The sequence below is a fragment of the Grampus griseus genome (genome assembly GCF_964374135.1).
Source record: "Grampus griseus genome assembly, chromosome: 10".
In the NCBI taxonomy this organism is placed as follows: Eukaryota; Metazoa; Chordata; class Mammalia; order Artiodactyla; family Delphinidae; genus Grampus; species Grampus griseus.
The window spans coordinates 92,905,353-92,933,000 of NC_139004.1; the positions used below are offsets into that span (position 1 = coordinate 92,905,353).

The following is a 27,648-nucleotide window of genomic DNA, read 5'->3' on the forward strand; positions in this document are numbered from 1 at the left end:
ATTTGCAGAGGTGTGTTTTTGAGTTAATTGCCTTTAGAGACAGGGTGACCAGATGGGATACTGCTCATCCGTAGTTCACAGGGGCCGCTCCAGCCCCTCCTCTTTGCTAGGATAGTGTGTGAATTGACGAGGGAACTGAACGGTGAACTAGCGGGGGAGAACCTTCTTCCACGCCAGCCTGATCCTGGGGCACAGAGGGTGCTCCTGTGAACTCTGGGCTGTGCCGTGCTTCGCCCTGACCCGAGCAGACTGGATCATACCGTGGTAATAGGTCTCGTTTAATCAGTATGTACTGAGATAAATGCTTTGCGTGTATGATCTTGTTTGGTCCCCGTAACAGCACTGCAGGTGGCACCATCACCATCTCCCAGACGGGAACCTAAAGCCCAGGAAGGTCGAACCGCTTCTCCAGGGTCACACGGCTGAGAAGTGCTCGGGCTGAGATTCACAGCCAGGTCCGCTGATTAGCCCACCCTGGAGGGGTCCTGACGCGTGCACGTTCAGCGTGGCTCGATCTGTGCTCGCACACATGCCTCAGTGTTGAGAACCCGCAGCCGTTGGGCTCTGGATGTGGTGGGTTTTCCTGACTAGGACTGGCTCATCTCCCGGGCCCCTCCTCTCCGCTGCGGTGCTGAATTAGCTGCCTTCAGAAGAGGCAAGGGCCGGAAAAAGGGGGGTAGGGAGAAGAGCAGGAGAGAGGATCCCCTAGGGAACGCGCACAAGTAACAGGATGGGGTTAAGTCTCTGAGCTGCCGCCAGCACCGCCAGTCAGGCAGCCACCTGAGTCTGGTGCTACAGGGGTTGTTTAAAAGACTGGAGCTCAGGAATGGCAGAGAACAGCTCTTATAAAGGGCGTACCTGCAATAGGTGTTCATTCGGACTTGCTACAATGTGATGAACTTCGTGGGCCTCACCTAAGCTTGGAACAGGGGATGATATTTCCTTTGGTGACCACATTTGGGGAGAGAGAGGGGTTGGTTAAAGGGGAAGGACGGTTCACCGGAGCCACAGCGAGACTTGGGCTCCCACACCCAGGGGACTCAAGTGAATGCACAGAACTCCCTGAAAATTAAACGTCAGAGCTTCTGATCCATCTTCCCTTAGGCCTGGCGCTGACTTTTTCTCACAGGTAGAGCAGCCCGCTCTCTCCCCCTGCCTGCCCATCCCCCTACTCCACCCCCCCAACACACACACTGATCCACTGGAGATTTCCAGTTTGTTCCATCTTGTATCAGTTCACTTGACCTCCTCGGACTTCGGGTGCAGGAGGGAGGGGCGTGCACCTAGCGCTCCCCGACCTCCCCTTTCTCGAGTTCTCGCCTCACCTGTGCTTCACTGTGTACCTGGCAGGCGGGCCCTGGCTGCTGATACTGTGACATGGAAACCCTCTGCTTCTGCACAGATGTACAGGAACGGGTTTGGGCTTTTATGCTGGAATTCCAGTGAGGATATGCTGGGGCAGGGGTGGGGGGGTGGTTGATAAGATCCCGAGATGTGTCTTCTGCTTTCCTGCCTAAGCCGGGAGGCCACGGAGTTGCTTAAGATGCCCGCTGGGCTCCGCCAGCCCTCAGCGGTGGGTGGGTAGGGATACAGGCTGTGCCGCCCTCTCATCCGGCCCAGAAAGCTTTCTGAAGCTCGCTGACACCACGGCAGAGTTCAGGCACGTCGGAGTGAGGGAGAAGTGGAGAGGGATTTGGCACTCGCCCCTTGGCGGCTGGAAACAACGCGTCAGCATCACTGGACGTGCCACCCAGCCGGCCAGGCGCGCTCTCGCCCCGCCCTCTGCACTTGAGCCGGGGTTCGTGTCCATGGCAGCTGCAGAGCTTCGGTTTCCCCACCCAGGCTCACACCACGTCCCGCCCTCCAGTCTGAAGGTACGAAGCCGCCCCTGCCCGGCCGCGCTTCATGGGCGGCTTCCTCCTGTCCGGAAGCGCTGGGCATGGGAGCCGGGCCTGCAGGGCCCTCCCGGCCCTCTCTTCCGAGTTTCCCACGCCTGCCCTTCGCCAAGGTGTGCGAGGGCACTGTGTGCAGCAGAGAGGGGAGCAGAGCCATGAACTTACTGCTCGCGCAGGGCCCCGGCACTCGGTCCGCCCGAGCGTGGGGTCCGTGAGCCTGGGCGCAGTATGAGCGCGGCTGCCGGCGTGTTCACCGCCTCTGCTAGGGTCTCCCCTTGGCTCATCAGCCCCAGGGTGTGTGTAGGGGTTGACGTGTTTGTACACGTATGTAAAATATTTGTTTACACGCACATTTCTCCCAATTCAGCAGATTTTTTAAGCTCCCAAAATGCACTTTCCTCCCTTCCACACCTTGAGCCCGCCTCCTGCCCCTCCCCCGCCGCAGACCCCACTGGGCCGCCCGCCCTGCCCCTTCGGTCCCCGACTCCATAGCCACGCCGGTAACTCCCTGGCCTGCACTCCTTCATTTCCTCTCTGCTCTGAACACGGGCTGCGTCTGACAGAGCCGGGCGGTAGTGCGCGATGCCACTGAGAGGTGTGTGACCCCCTGGCTTTTATGAGAATGTTCTGAATTCGTTCTTATCGAGTACATATATTCAGGATTCTTTAAAATGTATTTCTTCAGAATGAGGCCTACTAGTGTGTGTCTAGGGAATGTGAGAATGAGGAAAAGATGCTAGCATTTAGGTACAGCTGTTTGTATTTAAAGGTCACGACGTGGACAAGGTCTCAGTGTCTCCTTTCACAAACGCACTTTTTTATAGGGCCCCCGTGTTACCACCTGTAAAGTGAGAAAGTTGAACCAGAGGGTCTCTTAGGCCACCTTTAGCTCTACAGTTCCACGAAGCAACTTTCAGACGACTACCGAGGGTCTGCGTCAGGAGTGGATGCAGGGAGGTATCAGGAGGGAGAGAGGAGACCCATGTGAACGAGCTAGTGAGTGTGTGGGTCAGAGTGCAAGGGGCAGGTTGGTAAAATGGGGCGGTTGGAAAGGACTGAGGAATCTGGAGAATTGTACTTTCTCCCGGAAGAGTTCAGGCTGTGGGCACCTTGCCTTCCAAACCCCTCTCAGGTCAGGATGGCGCCGGTGGCGCGCCCTTGAATTCTCACTGAAGTCGTACGGACGGTGACAAAGATGACACCCTCCCATCACCGGTTTCTCAGGGTGTCTAGGCAGGGCTGGCCTTCAGTAAAACCATTTCAATCAGGAGGAGATTTCCAGCGCAGCAGCCAGAGGCCGACACGCTATCTCGCGGGGCCCTGCTGCAGGTGAGGCAGCGAGCGGGGTGGCACGTGGGTGTGCGTGATTGTAGGTCCAAAGACAAACACTAGGTCTTTTTCCCCAAAACAACAGCAAAGAACTTTGGAAAGCCTTTTAAGTAGGCTAAAAACCAACCAAAAAAACCATCATTGTATAAAGAGATCAAAGTTTAAAACTCGTGGAATGCAAAAAAGAATAGAGGCCAACCAAGAAACACTGTTAAAATCCCATACGTAACCACAAGGAACATTCTGGTAGATTGCTTAGCTAACTGAACGTGCAGGGGACGTGGCCTGAGCAGAACATCCTGAGCCAGCCTGGGAGAAGCCGAGTTCGCCTGAGGGCTCTTCATCAGGAATCTCCGCCCCGCCCGCCCTGCCCTGTTCCAGCACAGGCCATCCCCCACCTTTCTCCCCTCCTCTGTGACCTCAGGCTTCTTCCTCCCGCCACCCCAGGGGCCCAGGACCCAGCTGCACCTCTCCAAGTAGGGAGCGCTGCTTTCTCGTGGCCCCAGTGAGAGCCCGGCATCACTTCACCTGAGGGCCCAGAGTGACATGAGGCAGTGACTCTGCAGCTGACTCTGCCTAGGGATTTCATCAGAAATGGGTGCGGTTCTCTCCCTGGCGGGGGCCGTCTCTCTTACACAGTAACGTCCAAGGACAGCTATTAACTGAGTCTGGAAGGGTGAGTGGTCATTCCATCCCAGCTGAAGATTATATAATGGGGCCTGTCTGGGTGATGTCGTCCGAGACAAGAGCAGCAGACCACGCTGACTCCTGCGCTTGCGAGCAGCGTGGGCACCCTTCCCGTGGCTCCATCGGCAAAAGAGAAATCTGTGCCTCTAAAACCGAAACCCTCCCCCCGGGAGGGGGAGAACTAACTTGTGCACAGCGCTTTCCAGTTGACGGGACACGTTCTTACAGCCATTGGATCCACACATTAACCCTGTGAAGTAGCCAGTAATCTCTCAAAAAAAAAAAAAAAAGGAGCAGAGACCCAGGCTGGTTGGCTGACTCACCCCAGCTCATGTCCTGTGAACATTCTGGACTGTCAGGGCTTCAGCTCCGGATCCTAGGACGCAGCTCTTCCCACTGACACGCTGACGGCGTGGGCTTGCTACGGAAACAAACCTGTGAGAGACAGGGACCTGGACCCTTGAATTTCATTTCAGGCTGGCCAACAAATTCCAGGTGTGGGATCCATTTTTTTAAATAGGTTTTATTTTGTACAGGAAACACTGAGCAGAAAGGACTGAGTTCCGTATGCCCCCTTCTCCCCACCTCACCCGCCAGTTTCCGTTATTAACTTCTGTATTACTGTGGTGTAGCTACTACAATTGATAAACTAATCTAGATACGTCATTATTAACCAAAGACAGTAGTTTACGTTAGGATTCACTCTTGGCGCTGTACGTTCTGTAGCTTTTGACAAATGTATGACGTGGATCCGCTATTACAGCAGCAAACAGAATAGGTTTGCTGTCCTCCAAGTCCTCTGTGCTCTACCTGTCCATCCCTCTAGCCCCCAACCCTCAATCTTCTTACCTTTGGAATCTATTTTTTCAATTTAGTTTTTTTTTTAATATATAATAGATACTATAATGACAATTTTGGAGTCAGTGAGCATACTTAGAGTTACTATCACTGTTTTTTCACCCAAAGCAATGGATTCTGGGTTTTGTTTGTTTGTTTTCCATGATCTTAGAAAAATGAGCTCTAAACATTATTTTCTTCCTCTTCAATGCAAATAGTCACCCTAACTCACAAGAGGGGCAAATATTTAAAGTTTATTGAGTGTAATATATTCCTGCTTTAGAAAAGTTAAGGATTATCTTCAATCCTCCCCTTCCACTCTCTTCCAGGCATTTTCTGGGGGTTTGGATACATGGGGAGGTTTGGATACATGGGGCAGCCAAGGATCTGTCTCCAGGCCTGCCCCTCAGTCACTCCTGTCACCTAAGCATCGCCAGGCACTCTGGGAAAATCCTGTTTGTCGTCTTGCTTGGTAAGATAAGTGGAAACGCATTTGACACTTGAGTTGAAAGGACAGTCTTTGCCTTCCTGAGTCTTCCCCAAGGGGATTCTATGGCTTACAGGTCCATCTTCCCAGGACCCATCTTCTCGACCATGACCCCTTCTTTGACCCTCATGCCCCCACCAAAAAAAAAAAAAAAAAAAAAATTGCATTTCTCTAGTCTGACTGTAAAAGAATAAGGCATTCAACAGTAAATGTTGCGTTGTTTACAGGGTAAACAAAACTCTACCTCAGTGGACTTTCTCTGAGGAGGTGACTGATGATCTCAGTTGTCTTTCTTAGAACAGCCTCTTCAGTTGAACCTGGGAAGAAGAAAAAAAAAAAAAACGCTTCTCAGAATGATGAGCATTTGCATCATACAATCCAACTTCCTCTCCTCTCTCTCTGTGTTTCTCTCTCTCTCACACACACAGCCTCCCTCTTTCCAGTCAAGAACATTTCAAGAGGTCAGTGCCGCCCCCGTGTCTAAAACTTCAGTGTTTGCCTTTGCAGGGACTTTTCCAACTTTACCTAGAAAAGAACTAACCAGAACCTTAGCACTTGTGGTCAGCCTGCTTCCGGCTGTGGCTTGAGTCGGTTTGTCTGCTCTGACGAGGAAGTGCTTGCTGTGACGGGAACTGCACTGGCTGGATTGTAGGAGGACCAGGGCAGACAGTGCCTAATGACATTGGTATGCGAGGTACCAGCAGCAAGGGAAGCACACAGGGGCCCTCAGACCCAGAGCGACAGATGCGGCTGAGAGACGTGCAGTGAACCCACGAGCCTCCCCAGACCCACCCTCCTGAACACACGCACGCACACGCACGCGCACACACACGCACACACATACACACACACAGAGCCCAAGATGAATTCATGTATAAACAAAAGTGCCTTCGTTGATGACTTTCTTAAAAAGGCAAGAGAAGCCAGGATACTGAGATATGTTTTTGATCTGGAATGGACATAAAGGCAGGATTTTGCAAACATTTATGGACCTTCAGCCCCTGGCTGGCCGGGGAACCACGGGCGGAGGCTTCCCTGGAGTCACTGAGCACTCAGCATTTGCTGTGGAAGTCTGAGCTAAAGAGAAAGTGACTGGACTCAGGTGTTCTCTCTCCGCTCCAAGGCCAGGACTGGGATAGTCTAACTATCTTCCTGTAAAGGTTTCGATCTCTGTGCAGAGGGTCCTGCTGGTGAGCAGCCTCCACGCCGCGTCGGGGCTTATGCCACAGTGCAGGGTGCAAAGCCGAATGGAAACAGAACAGTGTGGCCAGAATTGTTCATTAATTTTAACTACTAGATGCTCCCTGGTAATTTGAGATTAGACTTAACAGCCCAGGATGATTTTTTGTTTTGGTTTGGTTTGGTTTTTTTGGCGGTACGCGGGCCTCTCACTGTTGTGGCCTCTCCCGTTGCGGACGCGCAGGCTCAGCGGCCATGGCTCACGGGCCCAGCCGCTCCGCGGCATGTGGGATCTTCCCAGACCGGGGCACGAACCCGTATCCCCTGCATCGGCAGGCGGACTCTCAACCACTGCGCCACCAGGGAAGCCCCCAGGATGATTATTTAATTAAAATACTGGCACCACCTAGGACCGCAAATTTGGGTACGTACCTATGTCGGGGCAGAAGAGCTACCGGCACACACCATCGAGAGCACTTGGATACCTTGTTTCCTGTGGTTTAAGGCTTGGACGGGGCCCCAGCTCTGCTTTGCATTGTTATTGGAGGAGGGCAGTGAGGGAGAACCTTTAAGGTGGTAATTGGTAAACATCTTGACCAGGAAATCCTGTTCCTCCCCTTGTACTGAAGGACTCTCATGAAATGGAGAACGAAGGTGTATCGCCAGGATTGGGGCACGTGGTACAGAGTGGCCTGTGAAAAGTATGACATTTCTTTAAAATCTTGGGGTTTCATGTTCTCCAGGGCATATTTTGAGTTTAATATAAAAATATTTTGGATCGTTCACCACTGACTGAAATGGACATTCTAAGAAGATGCATTATTTCTGTCTATGGCTTTGTGTACCCCTTGGGCAGGGCCTTCATGCCCCAGGATTACAGGTGGCAGCCCACTTACAGAAGTACAGATAAAGCGAAAACGAACAGCATCTGATGCATCTCCTGGCCACTGCATGAGGAGCAAAGATGCCAGTAGCAGCCACTTTAAGGCCGGTGGGCCCCATTCGATGGCCTAGCGGATACTCACTGGGCACTCAGGACTTGGAGGTAGGGCTGCAGTGGGGTCCACGAAAGCGAAGAGCCATGCCCTGAGCCCTGCACTACACCTTCCTTGTACTGCATTCCACCCCTTGGGGGCAGGGACCTTGTCTTCCTCATCTCTAGACCCTCAGCACTCAGCCCTGTGCCAGGCACAGAAATTAGAAGTATTCAGTAAACGGTTGTTGGATGAGGTCTGTGCGTTTTGCATTTGTCAGAGACCTTTCTGAAATCACTGCCTGGGAGTCCAGAGATCAAATCACATACACCATGCAAGGGGGTGGGAATCTGCCGTGGAAAAATTCTTTTTCATCTATAGTCATGTGGTCGCTTGCTGTTAGAATAAGGAAAAGAAACTGTTCCTTAAACTTAAGGAACTTAAGCTACGTACAGAATCTTGCATCGATTTTCTGTCTTCTTTTTTGAAGACCTGTTTAATGTGGACTCTGTTTGGAAATCTGTGTTTTCTATTTTTATGGAGGGTTTGCTAAGCAAATGAACATGAAAATTTGAGAGCCAGGTCTGAGACGAATTCTCTACCCATTTTAGGCAGTTGTACATTCCTCTGCATGTCGGCAGTCGGTGGGCTGCAGGTGAGCTCTCACTCCTTCTCGTACACGGCCCCTCTCTCTGCCAGCGCCTCGTCAGGCAGGGGCTCCAGGTCACTTCCTCCCCTTCCCCGCCACCCATGTGTCCAGGCCTCTTCCTGTCACCGCCGTCCCTCTCCCTCCCCAGCCCAGCTGGCATGGCTCTCCCGTGCTCCACAGTCTGGGCTGCTGCCCCGCCTGTCTGCCCTCCGCCCCAACTGCGGCCCCACTGGTTTCAGGGCTGTGCCAGCCCCCCCTCTGCTGAGAAGGCCCTCACGCTGGCCCCGCGTCTGGCCAAGTGATAACCTTCCTTCAGGCCCTCCACAAAGAGGATTCCAGCCACGCAAAACCACTGTAGTCAGTCCTTATGTTGACCCTTCTCTTCCTGCCGCTCATTTGACACGGCCTCGCTGCTTTGTTTCTTCTTTTTTTAACTGAAATGTCCACTCTCCTTAACTAAAGTCAAGCACTCTGATGGCAGGAACCCTACCTCATACTTAGGTCTCAAAGCCATGTCCACTTTAAAGAGGTCCAGGAGGCGGTGACCAAGTGCAGGGGGCTCACTGCTGTTTCCTCAGAACCAAGCATGTAAGGTAAGGGCTCCTTAAGTATTCGTTGAATATGCTGTATTTTTTAAAATGTTTTCTTCCGAGAGTGCTTATTGTACTTCTGACTTGAATCTAGAGAGCTATCAAATGTTTCCCCCCAAATATACTCAGTAATAGGAGTTTACACTTTGTAAACACCAGATCAGCCGCGGGATCTCCTTTGAAACGTAGGGATTGTTTCCTCCCTCCCGGGGCCGTGTCCTGCGTTACCATGCAGGGTAGGCCTTAGCGGTCTCTGAACTCCCTGCTACGTCACATTCTGTCATAGCCCCACTGGTGGTGTGTCCACGTGCTCCTGAGTCTGACGGTTTAAGTGGGACTTTGGATCTTTCCTCTTCACCTCGCTCTCCTCAGGGGTCAGCGTGCAGATATTTGCAGCCGTCCCCGTGGGTATCCGGTCTCGGGTACACGGCCGGCCTTGCTGCAGCTGTGCCCGTGGCCCATCAGCCTGGCCACCCATCTCTCCCTCTGTCACGGGGCCCACGCTGCCTAGTGAGAGTGAGTAACCGCCAGCCACCTGTCCCCTCCGTGTGCCCCGAGCAGTCAGGGGCTTCTTCCCTGAGAGTGGCACGGTGGGAAGGTGGGATGACGTGTGAAGGACTAACATGGGGCAGTGGTATGATCAGTGACAGGTGACCTCAGCTGCCTTTCAGTGTCGCCACTGTGCTTAAATGTTTTCAGATGTCTGCTCTCTCCTCTTCGCTGTAGACACACAGCAGAAAACTGATTAGACGTGGCAACGCTCCAGGGTTTTAGGCTGGTCGTCTTTGAAATGGGGTGTTTTGTCAAACATCCTTTTGCCCACTGCTCTGTCTGCGGTGGGAGGCTGATGAGAACGAGTATAGGCTAACATCGGGGCACATGGGAAGGGAGCGTTGATCACAGGGTGTGTGGCACAGCAAGGTAAACAGCATCACTTCCCTCCTCCAGCAATCATTCTAAGCAATGGAGGTTTACCATTTAAGCATTAGTTAGCAGGGCCCACCTAGGAGACAGTGGCTTTATCACTCCTTGCTTCCACAGATATTTATCAAGGGTCTGCTGTGTTCCAGTCACTGTACTAAGGTGTTTCCTGCTCTCAGGATGCTGGCAGGCTAGTGAGTCCCGACTAGACTCCCCACACGTCTTAAGCAAATGCTGTCTAGTAGATGGGACACCTCGTGCCACCGTGGTATGCCTTCTTTGTAGTATTTTCAACTAGTTCTTGTTTGGCTTCTATATTGCTAGATTGCATTAGGTCAAGACACGGTTTAGTTATGTTGCTTTTTAAAATTTAGACATCTTGTGGTATTCTGTTCTTGATTTTGAGTATGTTGATGCCTTTTATTGTATATGACAGCGGTTGGCCAACTCCACCAGCATTTGTAAATAAAGTTTTATCGGAACACAGCTACCCCCGTTCATTTGTGTATACTCTACACAAATGGGTGTTTGGGGGCTACATAGCAGATTTGCTGTGACAGAGACCATATGGTCCAGAAAGCCAAAGGTATTTACTATCAGAAAATGTTTACTATGCAGAAAAATTCTGCTGATCTCTGGTGTACACAGAGCAACAACAGCAAATTCTGTGTGTGTGTGTGTTGGTGGGGTGGGCGTGATTTGTGTTAGGATGTTTATTAGAATTCATCCCGACAGGATCCGAATGGCCCAGGTGAGATGTGACGCCAGCTGGGTGTGGAATGAGTCAGTGTGCCTCCCCTTACCTCCGGCTGATGAAGCTTTTCTTACAGTTCATTCCTGCCTCTCTGTACAGAACTCACCCAGGAGGTGTACTTTTTATGAGAAAAGCATATGTGGGCAGGAAGAAGTGAGGTGGGAGGAGGAGGCTTGTCCATCCTGTTAACCAGCGGTGAGAAATGCTGTTTACAGGTGTGAGCTACAGGCATCAAAACGAAGGGCGGAGACAGACAGGGAAGGAGACTGAATGGGTCTTTCTTATACCAACTGACAGCACCCACCAGCCATTTCAGGCCCGAAGGAAAAGGAAACACGAGTCGAGAGGTGGTGTCCATAAGTTCACAAAGAGGGAAACTGAACCCGCTCCCCATTTTCAGCCTCTTAACAACCCTCTACCAAGCAAACACACCCATACACGTATCTGGTCGATCCCAGAACACTCGGGATCTTAAAATTCATGTACTTGTAGAGTGTTTGCAGATGATTTTCCAAGTATAACGCTTTGAAAAATATACAGCACGGTATGAGGTACGTAGAGTCGTCAAAGCCGCAGACTGCAAACAGGAGGCAGTTGCCAAGGGGCGGGAGAGTTACTGTTCAGCGGGGATGGAGCTGACGTTGGGGAAGATGAATCCCCGAGATGGACGGTGGTGATGGCTCACAGCAATGTGGATGCACTTAATGCCCCTGAACTGTACACTTAAATGATTAAAATGGTAAATTTTATTACATATATTTTAACACAGTTTTAAAACTCCAATCTCATTAGCTGTGTCATTTGCAAAGATCACAGATGGAGTGGCAGTAGTCGTATTTGGAGATTAGGAATCTTGTTTGGAAACCCACTTTTCCTCATATGTTAAAGTGATTTCTTCTAGGAATTAAGAGAGTTTAATTATATTCAACTAAAAAGATATTTACTGAACGGTTTAAAAAAACACAGTACAGTACATTAGTTCTGCAGCAATCAGGAAGAGCCTGGTGAAAGACGGCACAAAGAAAAGATGGTGTGATAAGACTGCCTTTGTCGTCTCTCCTCTTCGAAGTGACTCCCTCTTTTTTTCATGTGGATTCCAGGAAAGAAACCTTGACTGGTTCCCAAGGATGAGAGCCATGTCCCTGGTCAGCAGCGATTCGGAAGGAGAACAGAATGAGCTGAGGAGCCTGCAGGAGAAGCTGGAGTCCACCATGAAGCTGGTCACTAATCTTTCTGGGCAGCTGTCAGAATTAAAGGACCAGGTAAAAGAAACCCCACCTGCCTACACACACCCACACACACCCACTACCATACACACCAGGTGTGGTGAGAAAATCAGTAGTGCTCATGTTAAAATGCTGAAGTTTATCACCTGGATAGAAAAGGAAACGGGCAACAGAGGACAAACTCATTTAGTCCATCAGTTTCCCCTCCACTCCCCCTTCACTGCCCTTTGACAGGATAAGCCCATGACGCTACTCTCAGTGCCGCTCAGGACGAGGTTTTCATATGAAAAACAAAACCAGAAAATGAGAAAATGCAAACTACTTCAATGAAGTGCTGTACAGAAAAACACAATGTGCAAAGCTGTACTCCTGACTCTTCTTCACTGACAAAAGATTAAAGGCTGTTTCTGGTTTTGCTTTTCAGCCCTCAGATCTATCGACCCCCGGCCCCAGATACTGAAATCCAGCATCCTGGGATAAACCACAGTCAAGGAAGAGCCCCTTTTGGTTCATTCATTGGCCAAATCCTTATTGAGGGGCTCCCATAGTCCAGGCAGCGTGGCGGGTGCTGGGGGTGAACAGTGACCGCTCTGCCGGCCGCGTCCCTGCACTCACCCAGCTCACCCGTCTACAGATGCGCTGCCCCATCCTGCTCCCTGTCCGTAAGATAAATGCTTTTTGCCCCTGTAACTAAGCTGGGCGAAGGGGGCAAGTCTGCAGCAAACCCTGTATACTCCAGAGCCCCCCTGCCCCGCCCCTGACCCCCTTCAAATGAGCACTCACAGTTACCAGGTGGTGACCTCCTGCTGGGAGGACCTGTGCTCTGCCCGTAGCTGACCGGGATAATCCTGCACAAACGCGGCAACAGTTCAGCCTCCCGCACGCGGTGCTGAAAGCTTTTAATCAATTCCGTAGACAAGATTATAAATTTTGCACAGCGGTAGTTATCAGGCAGGGCTGGCCTGGAGGTAAGTTGTAAGGTCTACCCGCAGGTGATTTGTTCCTCTTAGGTACATAATAGCTAGTGAAGGCCCTGGCTGGCGTCAGCTCTTCCTGGAGGTAGTTTACGTGGCACTTTAACAATCCCACTTTGAATTGTATTTCTGTTCCAACTAAATTATTCCAAACTGAGCCCCAAGGTACCATTTGGCCTCAAGTTCTTTTCTTTCACATGTATTAAGATACAAATAAGAAGACTAATGGGAACAGAAGACCTTATTTATGAAGGCTGTCTACAGCACTGAGCTTGGTAGCCACCTAAAATGAGTAATAACCTAAATAAGTAAAACTAATGAAGATCTAACTAGATTACTTTGCTTATTATTTTATTAACTTTTTACCCCCGCTGTGAAACACTTGACAAATGTTCCACAGGACTACACTGATTCATGAGCACACTGTCTGCTACAGCTGCTTCTGTTTCCCCCCTGAAGAGCGAGGCGAGCTCCGTAAGGCATGTAGCAATGCTCAAGTTCCCTTCCTCTCCCTTTGAGAGAGCTGTGGCTACGAGAATCTCCATTAAATCCGATGTTTTAAATTAGATGCCAAAAAATCTTACAAAAATTGATCTCATGCAGACCTAAATAAAGGCAGTATTTAGCGCTCTATAAAGTGCCGTTTGTAAACATGTCTGAAGCACACTATTATTGGGTATTCTGGGGTAGTAAATGCCGCTCGAGCCCTTCTCTGTCGGCCGGGCCTGTCCTTTCAATGCTTAGGATCCTGTGTGTTGAATCGCTCCCTGAGGGTGGTTCTGAAGTTGCTTCAGTGATGCACACTGTGCAAACCAGTGAACCTGGTCTAAGGAGCGAATTGAAGCTGAGGAATTTGCACAGAGAATCACAGGTATAGGAGGTAGCCAAGACCACAGATGGCATTGCACCCAATTCCCTCGTTTTATTTCGTGAGGACATTCAGGTTCACGGCAGGCTCTTAGGAAATTTATGCAACTTTACCTGAAAATGTCAGGCTGGAACTCCTGGTCCTGCAGTCTGGGTTGGATTTTGTGTGCGTGTGTTTTTATTTTCCCTTGTTTTGTTTTGTCACTGTACCCTGTTTGCCTTTCATGGTTGACTGTTTAAATTCTCATTCATTTTTTTAAGAACGTTAAAGAGTTTCAGAAGTCGCATCACGCACTTAAAACGTTAAGGAGTGATACAGTCATTGCCATGTTACACCACTGATCAGAGACTTGGCATTAGAATCGTTTCTCTGAAGCCAAAATTTTGGCTTGAACAAACTATGTAAACTTGATTACATATGGACTAAGGTTCATTAAATGACATCAAAACCAGTGTGGTTTAAACTGCTTGGTTTCAGCTCTGTTTACATTTTGGTTTTAAAGTTAACGGTTAGAACCACCCTTCAGAAAACCTTTCCCCTATGAATGAATTTGAAATTGGACCGTTTTTTCTTGTAAGATGTTATAGGCTAAGAAGAAATCGGAGGAAACCAGTACTATATCCTCCAGTGCCTTTACCAGCATTGATCTGCTTAGGTTTTAAGGTGACCAGAATCACAGGAAAAATTCAGCATTGTTGCTTTTGCTGGGGAAAATTTGCTTTTTTCAGAAGGAATTAGTCAACATTTTCTTTTGATTTTGTAACAAAACTGTAAAGCATTTGTTTGACAATCAACTTGTTGAAAAGATTTGAATTTTATTAAATTTGGTGTGTACCAGTCCTAAAGATTTCTTAAATTGTTCTGCATAAAAAGCCATGCAGACAGGTCAGAGAACTGCTGGTTCTTAAACGGTCGTTGTGAGAATTCCTGCCCTCCAAAGGGAAAAAAATTCTGAATTAAAAAATAAAAACTCCATAAATGATTAATGAACAAGAAACTCTGTGACAGATATTTTTTAAAACAGCTATGAAAGAATACCATTCACTGGTACAAGTGCTGGAAAATACAAAAATTGCTTCATCACTTAGATATTTTTGCAGATCTAATGGTCCAAAAACCAGCATAATGGAGCAAAGACAGCTGAATGTCTTGGGATTTAATCTTAACTGTTATTGACCTCGTTGGTTGTTGTTTTCTTAAAATACCAGTTTGAGGAGAAAAAGTTCTTATCAAGGATATTAGTAAAATCCTGGTTAGTGGTTTTTCTATTACTGCCAAGAACAGTTAATTAAAATTGCTGTTCTAAGTGTTACTTAATGATGCTTCTCATCTTGAAGTTTCCCCTCCCAAGAGATTCTGAATACTAAATGTGATTCTCTTACATTCTTATTCCAAGGCGGAGAACTAATGTAAGAACTTAAATTTTTTTTGCATGTTTTCTTTATATTGAGAGAAGGGTTCACTTTCTTGAAAATGTGACTGGCTTCCTATAGGACAGTGACCCTTATTTGTAGTTGGTAGGAAAAGAAGTAGTGCTTGAAATTCATGTCATATTAGCATGCGATAGTGTTTGGCATTTTGTTTGTTTTTTGTTTTGTTTTGTTTTGTTTTTTGCGGTACGCGGGCCTCTCACTGTTGTGGCCTCTCCCGTTGTGGAGCAACAGGCTCTGGACGCGCAGGCTCAGCGGCCATGGCTCACGGGCCCAGCCGCTCCGCGGCATGTGGGATCCTCCCGGACCGGGGCACGAACCCGTGTCCCCTGCATCGGCAGGCGGACTCTCAACTACTGCGCCACCAGGGAAGCCCATGTTTGGCATTTTTCACACAAGAGTGTTATCATCTTGTTAACATTAACTGCGTAAGTAAGGAAGGAAGAACAAAAGAATAGAATAATTCCCCACAGTTGGAAGAATGGAATATTAAGCCTTACTTGAATGTCTGTGGTCCTTACACTGTGTTGGAACCACAAAAGAGAGGCCTTTGGTAACACCTGCCATCTAGGATACTGTAACTGATCCAGAAAGCAGCAGACCTCTAATGTTAGGATACAGTAGGAGAAGTTCCACGGCCCGAGGAATGAAGTGAGTTTCATTGGTGAACAAAGGAGCACAGAGAAGTAGGCAGGCAGTCCCGTGAGAGGCCTTAGAGGGTCGGAGGAGTTTAGCTTCTACAGTCCTACGAGCAGGTGACTTCTGAGCTAGCTGAAAAATGCAGCAGGGGGCATCCCAGGAAAGGAATCAGCATGAGCAAAGGCATGAAAACGCATGGCATGCTCGAGGAATGGCACTGTGCTCTGGGTCATTTGTTCTTCGAACCATCATTTATGAAACACCTATTTGCCAGGTGCAGCCCTAGGTACTGGGGTTACAAAGGTGAATAGAACCAATTCTCCTTCTTCAAGGAACTTAACAGCCTAGAGTGGGAGACAAACAAGTAAACAAATAAATTATAATTCAACATGGTAAGTACGTAACAGAGGTTTGAACAGATTGCTCTGGGAGTGGAGAAAAGGGAGCACTTCATTCAGCCTGACCACAGGGAGAGGATTCGAGTCAGTGCCTCGGAAACCCTCTCAGAGGTGGGAATGCAGGAGCTTGGTTTCAAAGCTTGAGCGTTTGCCAGATGAACTGGAGAGGAACAGCCCACTAAGGATCAGGAGTGTGGATATCTGTATATTTATATTAAACCAATATAACTGCATTCAGGAGATGCTGCAGTTTTACTTCTGAATATCTTAGGCTCCTCGTTAGGAGCGTGGCTGATTTCATAGGACTGTGAAGCACAATTCTGGTGACTGGAGTTTCTGGGCTGTTTAGAATCTGAGTAGCCACGACCTCACTGTGACAGGAAAGCAGGTTGCGGCTTTCATGTGCTGTCGATGAACCGTCCCTGCTATGCCAGCCGTTAGTCGTGTGGAGGCCGATAGTGGTGGAGTAAATTTTGCCCATTTGCACTCAACACTCCGTATTTTCATGGAAGATCTTTTAGATGTTTGGCTACATCTGACTTGTAAAGCTACCATATCGTTTGCTTCGTGTTTAGACTGAGTCAAAAGAAGGAATGCTGAAATTCAAGTTAGTCTGTCTATAGATTATGAAGGAGGATATTGCTTCAAGTATTCATTCTTAGCTAAATGTAGATTTTGAGGATTTTAAATGTATCTACTACAAATGGGACATTTCACACTAATCAAAGTAGCTTTTTCTGTATTAGAATTTTGACTGAAGTTACCACCTTAGACATGAATCTGATGGATATATATATATTTTTAATTTATTTTGTTTATTTTTGGCCACGTTGGGTTTTCATTGCTGTGCGTGGGCTTTCTCTAGTTGCGGCGAGCAGTGGCTTCTCTTGTTGCGGAGCACGGGCTCTAGGCGTGCGGGCTTCAGTAGTTGTGGCATGCAGGCTCAGCAGTTGTGGCTCGCGGGCTCTAGAGCGCAGGCTCAGTACTTGTGGCGCACGGGCTTAGTTGCTCCGTGGCCTGTGGGATCTTCCTGGACCAGGGCTCGAACCCGTGTCCCCTGCATTGGCAGGCGGATTCTTAACCACTGTGCCACCAGGGAAGCCCCGGATGGATATTTTTATCTAGTCAGTTTTGTTTCAAATGTCCAGAGAGAATACATTGTGAGAATATGCTAAGGATAGATAGACTTTGGTCATTATTTCTGTTTTGATATAGACAGTAGTAACAGAAAATGGTGATGCCTTAAATAACATATACAGTGCATGTAAATCTATGAAGACCAATAGGTAAGTAGGTTGAATTGAGCTAATAAAGCCAGAAGTTATGTGAGAATATGTACTAAGGGGCCAGGGAAACTTAACTGGCCAGCAGTGTTGAGCTTGGTTTCTTGTAGGCCAGATTTAGTCCTTTAGGGGGTTTTGTTTTCATTACTGTTCCCATATAATTATCACTGGATGATGACCTTGCCAAAAGGGACCAACACTTAAGCAGTTGCCCAATTCCTTACTATTTATTACTCACTTAAATGGTAGCCATTCTGTCTAAAAAGGCCAGGGTCGATCAGAACAGAATCCAGGCAGTCAGATTTGTGTGCCGACCACCTGCTCAACTGCAGAGAATCTTCTCCAAGGTCTTATTTTGAGAAAAATAATACATTTACCCAAAATACTTTTTTTTAAGTATTCAAGTATATGAAAATATAACCACGGTGATCTTGGCCTGTTTCTGAGATAACCAGTGAAGAGCTCTTCTACAGCAGCAGCGGCCCCAGATCAGTAACACCAGTATCACCGGGGAACTTGTTACAAATGCAAACTCACCAGCCCTACCCTGGGCCTGCTGAGTCAGAAACTCTGTTTGTGGGCCCTTGGATCTGTGTTTTAAGGAGCCTTCTAGGTGTTTCTGGTGCACGCCAAAGTTTAAGAACCATTATTCTAGGGAAACAGAAAACAAAATTAGATAGGTATGTACTAGGTTCTTGAAATTACCAGGAATATGACTGCCTGAACGAAGGTTTTGGCCACTAACCTACAGCAGTAGGGAGCTTGAAGGTTTGTGATGCAGGGAGAGTGATGCAATCATTGTTTTAAGAAGACAACCCTGGAAAATCAGAATCGGACCTCCACTGGGCTTTCAGGCGATAGCCTGTCGAAGAGGGAAGGAAGGTGTGCCTTCAGTTGAAGACTCATTTGCTATAAGGAACCCAGTTTAGAAGCCCTTAAGTTTAAGAGGAGGAAGAGCCAACAGATTGAAAAGTCACAAAAAGGTGATCCGAGAAACAGGCGTGAAGATGCAGGTACATAAAAGGTCATCTCAAGTGCACGTAGTTATTTATGGAAAATTTTCAGGGAAAGCTTTAATGGCCAACTTCAACAGCAGAAAAATCGCAGCATCTTTAAATAAAGTATCTGTCAATACGGGGTGAGCGCACCAAGGTTCCTAAATCTGTGAGAATGCGGCGATTATTAAATTTAGTTAAGTTTTACTGGATTCCCTCTCAAGGCCACCTGCCGAGGGGCTAGTCAGGGGGTGAGACTCGGGGGCTAAGGAACATGAAGTATCAGGCAGTGAGATGACTGAATTACTGATTGCGTTCCCATCTACTTGTGAATTTATTCCACGGGTCACGTGAGGTTCTGCTTCCGCAGCTGAATCTGTGTAGTATAGGGTGTGACACCTCCCTTCACGATTTGTCACTCATCCAAGGAAACTTTAGAGGCTAGCTGGAATATCCTAATTCAACTCTTTATAAAAGGCTTTATAAAAAGCTGCCTTTCGGAAATATTCACTCCTTGTAAATCTTCTCTTCTAAAATATAACTGAAGGCATTTCACAGGAGCCTAAAAATAGTATTTTGATATGAAAGGAAAACGGCTGTGCGTTAAAATTGAACCTAGGTAAGTTAATCTTATTTTATGTTCTCAGGATATTTTGTACCAAAATATTTGATGCCCAGCATCAAATCCTGAGCTAGGACTACCTGGGTTATGAGAAATGTGAATGCAGGGAATTAATTATGCCCCGAAATAGCCAGAACAGAGCTGGATACCTGTCAATGTGAGAACTGATTTAGTTCGGCAGCCGAAATAAACGGTACCAACCTCTTGTTCTGGGTTTGGAAAGCACCGTTTCATTTGACCAGCCTTAGGAAATGGTCTTTCCTGACCTTAGTGTCTGTAGGTGGCAAGGAATAGTCACCACTGAGTGCCAGGCCATGATTATGTTATTTAGTCACCCTGGACCTCAGAGGAGAGGACATTCCTCATCTCCCTAGAAATGCTGTGTGATTTTTTTTCTCGCAGATCAAAACGGCCCAACAGTCACTGGAGAGGAATCAAGACCCCCTGAAGACGGTGGACTTAATCTCTCTTAAACCTAGGATTTTAAACACACTGCTTTTCTTGACAGTTCAGTGTGTTGTTACTGTCATACAAAGCTATCAGTTGCAAGTGGATTTGGGAAACGATCAAGAATCTTGTGCTTTAACTGTTTTTTTGTTCCTTTATGAAACAAGTAGAAAGCAAAGTTTCTGAATGTCACATTGCCTAAGGCACAGAATTCCCCATTCTGCCTAGGAAGATGTCCTTTTTGAAGTTCTGTGTTTGATATACTGACAGTACACTGTAGAAAGTGGGTTTCAGTATAAACCATAACCACAGAGGTAATCTATGGTTGAGTATATGATTTGACGTACAGGAAGTGTCTGGGTCTAATGATGAAACTTTTTAACTTTCCAGATGACAGAACAAAGGAAGCAGAAACAAAGAATTGGTCTTCTAGGACATCCTCCTCACATGAACGTCAACCCACAGCAACCAGCATAAGCAAATGAAATAAAGGAATCGTACTTACCTTTTTAAATTATTTTTAGTGTGGGTGTGGCTAATTCGTTCTGATTCACCCACAGAGGTTACATTTATGCTTAGTATATTTGTAAATACTCAGTTTTATACCGTATGTATATGACTGCTACTCTCAAGGTTTGGATATATGTATTGTAATTAGAATTGTTGGCACAATGAAATTTCATTTGTGCCAAAAATATTAAAAATGCCTTTTTTGGAAGGACTAAAGAAAGCACCTGATTTGCACTTGAACCACATTATAGATTTAAAAGTATATGACATGTATTTTGTATTTAAAACTAGAATAGCCAGTATTTATGTTTTTTATAGAACTGTGCAATACCAATTATGCAATCACAATAAATTTGTAACTCCTGAGTATCCTAAGGGGAGTGCACATCTTTGAAGCTGGTGTGTTCATAGTATGTAATAAATGGTTAACTATCAAATGATGCTGCTGCCAAAATCATATTAATAGTGAGTTTCAGGCCCCCGGGCATTTTGTACCATATAATTAGCCTGTGGTGATACTACTTCTCATTGCTAGCGGCACCAGTGCCTCTGTCTCGTAGTGACTGACAGTGCTCCAAGCCTACGAACTGTCAAGTCAGCATTCATTTTAAGAAAAGCAACTTTAGTTTCAAAGATACTTTAAGGCTTCTGAATTGATCATTTAAACTATTTCTTTAAGTAAGAGAGCTGAATTAGAGGCTCAGACTTTAGTTTGCCAAGTCAGTGAATTTTTTAAAGGGAACTTTTTATGCCACGCTTGAGGTAAATGCATACTGCTAGCCAATCAATGTCATCTCCTAGGTGAATTCTGGTGTCACGTTATCAAGAAATGAGTAATTGATGGGCTCTAGATTATCTAGTCCAAACAGTAGAGCTGATTTTTTTTCCTTCATCTGAACCAACATGCTACAGTAGCTAAGAAGTATTAAACTATATCCATCCATATAAAGATGAAATATGATCTAGCCCATTAGAGCTCATAGTTTGAACACTGACATGTTATTCTTGTGAAAGAGCCACAGTTGGGTTTTATTTCTTTGTCACATTATTTCTTTTCTTGACGGATGAAAAAGTATGAAAGGAAACTTTTATATCTGTTGCCTAGTTTTGTACATGGATCTCATTTTACAAGAGAATCTCTCTACAAAAAAAGTTAAACATGTATTGAAAGCAGAGTTCTGAAATGAGTAAAGTTTGTAAATGCAGATATAAAAATAATATTTAATAAATGATGCAGAAGAAAATACAGTGACCAGCTGGTGGCTTTCATTTAGACATTTCTTTGCGTCATAACAACAGCTATTCCAATTATAGATTTCCTTTAGGACCAATTTAAAGTATAACTGGTCTGCCTACCAGATTAATTCCAAAAATGCTTACCTGATTAATGATAACGGAGAACTACCTGAACAGATGTGGGGGAGGGTTCATACAGTAGCCAGCCATTCATTCTTCTCTGTAAGTGACTGCCAAGCAGACTGTCACGAGCACTGTAGCACATGGTAAGGCTCCCACTCCTGCACGTTCCCTGGGGGACCTGCATCTTGCTACCTGCAGTGCAAAGGAATCACCAACAGGGAGATTAGTTCTCACTCATGCCCAGCGGTCAGAGTCCTTCAAGACAGATGAAAATGTTTTACAAAAGCTAACTCGTCTATCCAAAGGCAGTGAAACCTGTCCCCTCCTGAGAGCAGTGCCCACCGTGGTTGCTCTTTTAACAAACACTGATTTTTCTCTGTGCTTTGCTAAATAAGGATAATTACCATCCGATGTTGGGAACTAGGTCGTGATTAAATTCCAGTTAAATGACTAGTTTCAAAACCAATGCTTCTACTTTATAATTGATAACTTTTTAAAAAAAGTGAGTAATTTTCCATTCAGTGCAGCGTATCTCCACAGAATTTTTCCATAATAAGGCAAGCCCAAGACAGATACGTACTTGTAGCTATAAACAAACTGGCGCTCCACGCCGACCCCCCCACCCCTCCCCGAACGTGAGCTCCAGCCAGCAAGGACTTGCTCCCCTCGGATCTCCCTTCAATCTCCTGCGCTGCCCAGCACGGAGAGGCAGTGTGTGTGGTTTGTCTCCCAAGCCCCGTCCCATCTCGTTCACTGCAGAGTCCTGCAATGACACATTCAGGTTGCAGCTTTTACAGGTTTGTCCTGTTTCATTCGAATCCTGTCACTTGAGATACAATCTTCATTCAACTCGCCAGCTTCAGCAGAAAATAAATGGAATCAGAATGCCACTCCACCCTACAAGCGGTAGATCCTACCCTTGGAGTTTGAGTGTGAACACAAAGCTGGTACAACTGAAACATAAAATCTGAAGTTATAACTCCTACAGCCTTTGATGTGTGATTGTGATTTCACCTTTCTCCAGACATCGCTTTTTCAACACTTCTATTTCAAGGATCAAGGTCCAAGTCACCTTCAAAGTTACTCACGGAGGTGAAGAATTAGTGCTATCGGGCTAAGAAACAAATGTGACAGCATACTACTAACATGCAAAAAGTCTTCTCAGCTCTGATTATTGAATTTTAAAAGTTTTCTGTAGCACGGATTCATATTTGAAGATTTTGCCAACTTCCTTAACTAAACCACGTGTTAAGTCAAAGGGTCTGAGAAATTCCGTTCCACTTTTCTAACATTTATATTTTCTGGCCCGTTTCTACTTATGTCCCTGAAATTATGTAGTGATGAACCTTGTTTCCCCCTGCAGATACAGCTTCCACCCTGCTAAGCCCTAGAGCTTTACTCGAAAGTTCATCCTGCGCAAATACTCTATTTTTTTTTTTTTTTTTTTTTTTTTTGCGGTATGCGGGCCTCTCACTGCTGTGGCCTCTCCCGTTGCGGAGCACAGGCTCCGGACGCGCCGTCTCAGCGGCCATGGCTCACGGGCCCAGCCGCTCTGCGGCATGTGGGATCTTCCCGGACCGGGGCACGAACCCGTGTCCCCTGCATCGGCAGGCGGACTCTCAACCACTGCGCCACCAGGGAAGACCCCGCAAATACTCTTAAAGCTGTGCGCCCTGACTCCTCACACACGCACACAAAATACGCTTTTCACTTTGTTTTTTAAAAATTTGATTCAACCTACCTGTTCCCAAGCTCATTACTGGTTGTTCTTCAGTCAGTTTAGTTTTATTTGGTTCTACTTTCTGAAAATGGGTTGCTTGATTTTGCTCCTGTAAAAACTGCTCTTTCACCCTGTTTAAACATTTCCTAACATAAATTACAAAGCAAGCATACCTTATTTGTGGAAGCTAACCAGCAACTCAGTCTTTGCAGTAGCAAACTAAACAAAGCTTTACTTATGTGCTAGTGAGAAATTACCACGATCTTCACAGTAAACTAAGGAATTATCACATTAAAAACTCAATTATAGGGCTTCCCTGGTGGCACAGTGGTTAAGAACTTGCCTGCCAATGCAGGGGACAGGGGTTCGAGCCCTGGTCCAGGAAGATGCCACACGCTGTGGAGTAACTAAGCCCTTGTGCCACAACTACTGAGCCTGCGCTCTAGAGCCCGCGAGCCGTAACTACTGAGCCCACGTGCCACAACTACTGAAGCCTGTGCACCTAGAGCCTGTGCTCCGCAACGAGAGAGGCCACCGCCATGAGAAGCCCGCGCACCACAACGAAGAGTAGCCCCCGCTCACCACAACTAGAGAAAGCCCGCGCGCAGCAACAAAGACCCAATGCAACCAAAACTAAAAAATAAATTCATTAATTAAAAAAAAACTCAATTATAGATTTCTGTATCCTCCTCCTACGGTTGGTTGGGATAATGCGCTAATGAGAAACAGCCTGAAAGTTTCTGATAGTTATTTTAAGGCTAATCATGAGACCATTAGTCTGACTTCTGGGCTACATAGAAGGAAATTTAGTCCCTCAATACTATTAAATACAGAAGGATCACAACTACAAACTTACACAAGTAGAGTTGAGTTTTGCTAAAATAATGTTTTCACAGATTTTAAAAAACAAAATGTGCTTGATAGAAGGCTTAATTTACATGACAGTAAAAGTCACCTTTACACAAGACAGGATATAATAACAAAGGACTCCTACTGAAGGTTCCTGAGACAACATGTTCTCATCTACCAAACCATAGATGGGAGTGCAGCTTTCATTTTAAAGGTAAGAAACTGAGCCTCACAGTGGTAAAGAGACTTGCCCAAGGGCTTACCTCCAGAATAAACAAAGCACTCCTGACTCAGCGAAACAGGAGAGAGCTCTTCCACCTGCTATCCCCATTCCAGAAACGGGCTACAGTATCTTATCCGTAATCAGTTTCCCATAACAGTTCTCACTTTACAGAAAGTTCTTATGCAGAACTGTATTTTGTCCTACAATACAAATGGATTTCTTTTTCTTTTCAAATCTCTTTCATAAGAGGATCTACAAGTTAGAAACTCCTGAATATGATTACTTTGTCAAGACTGAAAACTTTGTGGCAAAGATAAGAAGCTCCCAAAATCTCTTTTACAACTACAAATCTCATATAAATATCTCTTATTTAATTGCATTTTTCAAAAGGAGAATCTGTTCTCTCAGTCAACGTGGCTTTCTCCTCGTGGAAAGATTCCATACAGACTGGCATCCTATCCTACCTACCACAGAAGTCGGTGTTGATTAGCCAACTCTGCTCTCTCCTCTTCGTTACAGTGATCATTTGTTAACAATCAACTAGAATGTTGGAAAACCCCCGTAAAGATTTCGATTTTACAGAAAGTACCCAAAATTCCACCAGTTTTGCATCACAAAGCTGTGGTTAAAGTTTTGAGTAAAATGCCATGCATGTGGTTTTTGTGGGTGGCTGCAGCTCAGAACAACTCTTAGGACTTGTCAGTTATCTACAGGGGAGAGCTAGGATGGCAACTATAAACTAAGACCATTCTGATCACGGTAACGAACAACTCTCCATCCCTGGTACTGTATGCCATCTTTGGCAACTCTTAACAACCTAAAGGCTGATGCAGAAGTGTAACTAGCCTTCGAGTCTGGACCCCAAAACCTACCAAGTTGAAGAAAAGAAAAAGACCACTGGCAGGGTTTTACATGTGGTCAAGTCTGACAACGCTCATGGACAACTCCGGCTGCTGGTGATTTAAACTCACTTGGTAAAACAAATCTCTAGCTCACTGGGGTACTACATTAAAAAAAAAAAAAAATTAACGCAAAGAGAAACTTAAAATACTTTAAGGTCATGACAAACCAGTGTGAAAGAGAATCCTAACACCCAGAACTGAAACTGCATCATTCACGCAGTCTGGAAAGAAAAAAGAAAGCTAAAAACCACTATAGATTAAGAATGCCAAGTTTGAGAAAACCCCTAAGGTGAATTCTGAACAACAACAACATGAAAAAGAGTCCCACAACAGAAGAAGTGCATACTGCATGCAAGACCCACTAATGGAAAGAGTTTGCCAGCATTTCTGTCATGACCTCACGAAAGACGACTGGTCCCATGTAAATGAAACTTGAGGCAATCCAGGAACTTAACCTGTCCACTCCAGAACTTAATTCAGCTAATGACTTCATCTTTTTTCCCACACACCTGTCACCTATAACATCTCATGAAGTCTTGTCAGAAGCTTTCTGTAAATGCTCTACAGAAGAAAATCAATTAAGATGCGGTGTGACACTGGGACGAGGAACCAGAACCACACAAGGCTCGGCTGCCGAGGGTCAGTGTACTTCCGGGCCCCCACGGCAGCACGGTGGGAGGGCAAGAACTGGACCCTGAGGCTGGCAAGAGTCTTCATGCCAGCTCTACCACTTCACCGCTATGATTTTAAGCAAGTTCTTTAATCACTGTAATTTTCACACACACCCCCCAACACACACACACCCTGCCCGTGCCCTCAACCACCATCTAAAGACTGCAGATGCTACCACTTCTTTGGGGCAGCAGTAAGCTTTATGAAAGACAATATATGTCAAGTGTCGAGTATATACCCGACACGTGTCATTTCCCATTCCTTGGCAACATCATCATTTCCTTGTGCTCAGGCCGATCCACAACGTCAGCTAAATACTGCACGACCAAAGCTACTTCTGTTCCTACTAGATGGGCCTGAAGTTATTACAGTGGGATCCTAAACCTCCAAGTCTTAACATGATATGTTTGGGACATATCGAGTCATTTTTAAAAACTGTATCTTTAACATCCAAATTGTTTTTACTATCCGTTTGAACTGAATTCATAAAGAAAGAAGACTATTATAGAGCTCATAACTTCCGGATAATTATTCTCATATTTGTCATCAGAGTTGAATTTACGTCTGACTTCCTTTTTACAAAATCTTCATGGGAAGACACTTTATCTTAGGGCTGATGATGTATTTCCTTAGTTTATGAAGTGCTTTTACCTACACTCTCATTTAGGTAGAAGTCTCCCAACCCTGCTAAGCAGGTATCATCCCTGACATGTAAACGGTCCTAAATTGTACCATCTTTAACATTCAAATGCAAATTTTAGACCGTTATCTCACATAACTGTACGAAGCCCAGGACTTTCCTTAATAATTTCAAGGATCCTAAGGTGAGTGCTTACAACTTCCTAATAATTCCTTGTCACTTACTCATCCTAGATCCTGACTGCAACCTAATTCTCATCATCTCCCCTCTCTCTATTCCCCTCCACACTAGTGTAGACACAGCCATCTCTACTCTGTCTCCAAAACACATTAACACCTGGGTGTTGTGAAAAGCAGACCTTTAGTAGAGGAAGATTTTAACAAATAAATAAATAACAAGTAAACAGTAAGAAACGATTTAAAACTGAGAATCAGACACTGAAGCTCTCTACCCCCTTCCTTTTCTGCCAGTGGAGTAGCCATTTGTAGCCTCATCTCGAGCCTAATTCTAGGACCCACTTTCTCTCACCACCCCTGCCCAAACAAAAGCAAAATAAAAACAAAAAAAAATTTCCCTCCAGCTTCAAGTAAAAGCTAAAAATTCTTGTTTCTTTATTATACAGAACAATTTAAGCCCCCTGGTCCCAACCCCTCCCATCTAGATTAGCCCTTTACCTTGACAGAACGAAAAAAGACTATAATTCATCTGTCTTTAGCTTTCAACTCAAAGAGCAACCAGCTTTTAAAATAGCTTTATTTTTTCCCCTTCCTGATAACTCCCTATCTTAGAGAAGAAGAAATCAATTTAGAAAGGTGAAGTGATTTGGCCAAACTAGAACATCAGACCTGGGATTCAAAGGCAGATCATCTGACGGTATACACTCACCCTTCGATATCCACGGGGACCCCCCTGGATAGCAAAATTCGCGGGTGCTCACGTCCTTTACGTAAGGAGTCCAATCGGCCCTCCGTTTACTCAGGTTCCATAGCCACAGGATCCACATGCAAAGACTGAAGGGCTGACTGTATCGTATACCTTCCTCTCCAGGCCAACGCCTCACTACGCCAGGTGCAATCCTGCCGATAAGGTGCTAGGGCCTCCACCTGTCCACCTGTTTGGGGAAGACCTGTAAATACCAGTAAGAGTTCTAAGAGATGCAAAGTAAGAGTTCTTATGGGTAAGGTCTGTAACTAGTTCTTTTCATTCAGTACCTAGCACAATTCCTGCCAATAAAGGGGCTCAGAACACCTGAGGGGGAAAAAAGATTGCGAACCTTCACGTAATCTGCTTGAGGGTTTTGGAGCCAAGGCCAATTAGGAGTCTTTCACTAAGGAAGGACTATTTAGCAGTGGCCCAAAAGGAGTTGCACAGACAACCAAAGATCAGGCAGTCACTACCCTTTTTGCTGCGGACCATTTAATCTTATAACTATCCGATAACCATAATGCCTCTGGCCCCAGGAGTCCTGCTTCACAACCCCAGACCAACCCCCACTGCCCCTCCCTCTCACGAGGCAACCCCAATCTCTCTTCCTTCTTTCAATTCTTATAACAGATAAACCTGTGCTGGCTTGTCTATCAAAGTCTAAA

At 46.1% G+C, this 27,648-nt stretch overlaps 1 protein-coding gene and 1 long non-coding RNA gene across 3 annotated transcripts in view; one reads left to right on the forward strand and one right to left on the reverse strand.

Annotated features, from left to right (window-relative positions):
• ITPR1 (inositol 1,4,5-trisphosphate receptor type 1) overlaps positions 1-20,925 on the forward strand; it is a 318,582-nt gene extending 297,657 nt beyond the window's left edge. Inside the window, exons 57-58 of the mRNA XM_082663160.1 lie at positions 11,403-11,564; positions 19,575-20,925. Of these exons, the coding sequence (XP_082519286.1) occupies positions 11,403-11,564; positions 19,575-19,661 (249 nt within the window). The 3' untranslated portion in view covers positions 19,662-20,925. The remainder of the gene's footprint in view (positions 1-11,402; positions 11,565-19,574) is intronic.
• LOC309828080 overlaps positions 4,488-27,648 on the reverse strand; it is a 104,102-nt gene continuing 80,941 nt past the window's right edge. For both annotated transcript variants that reach the window (XR_014297290.1, XR_014297291.1), the window contains exons 2-4: positions 21,075-21,245; positions 6,847-7,106; positions 4,488-5,552 (exon numbers count right to left, since the gene is read on the reverse strand). This is a non-coding gene — a long non-coding RNA (uncharacterized lncRNA). The remainder of the gene's footprint in view (positions 5,553-6,846; positions 7,107-21,074; positions 21,246-27,648) is intronic.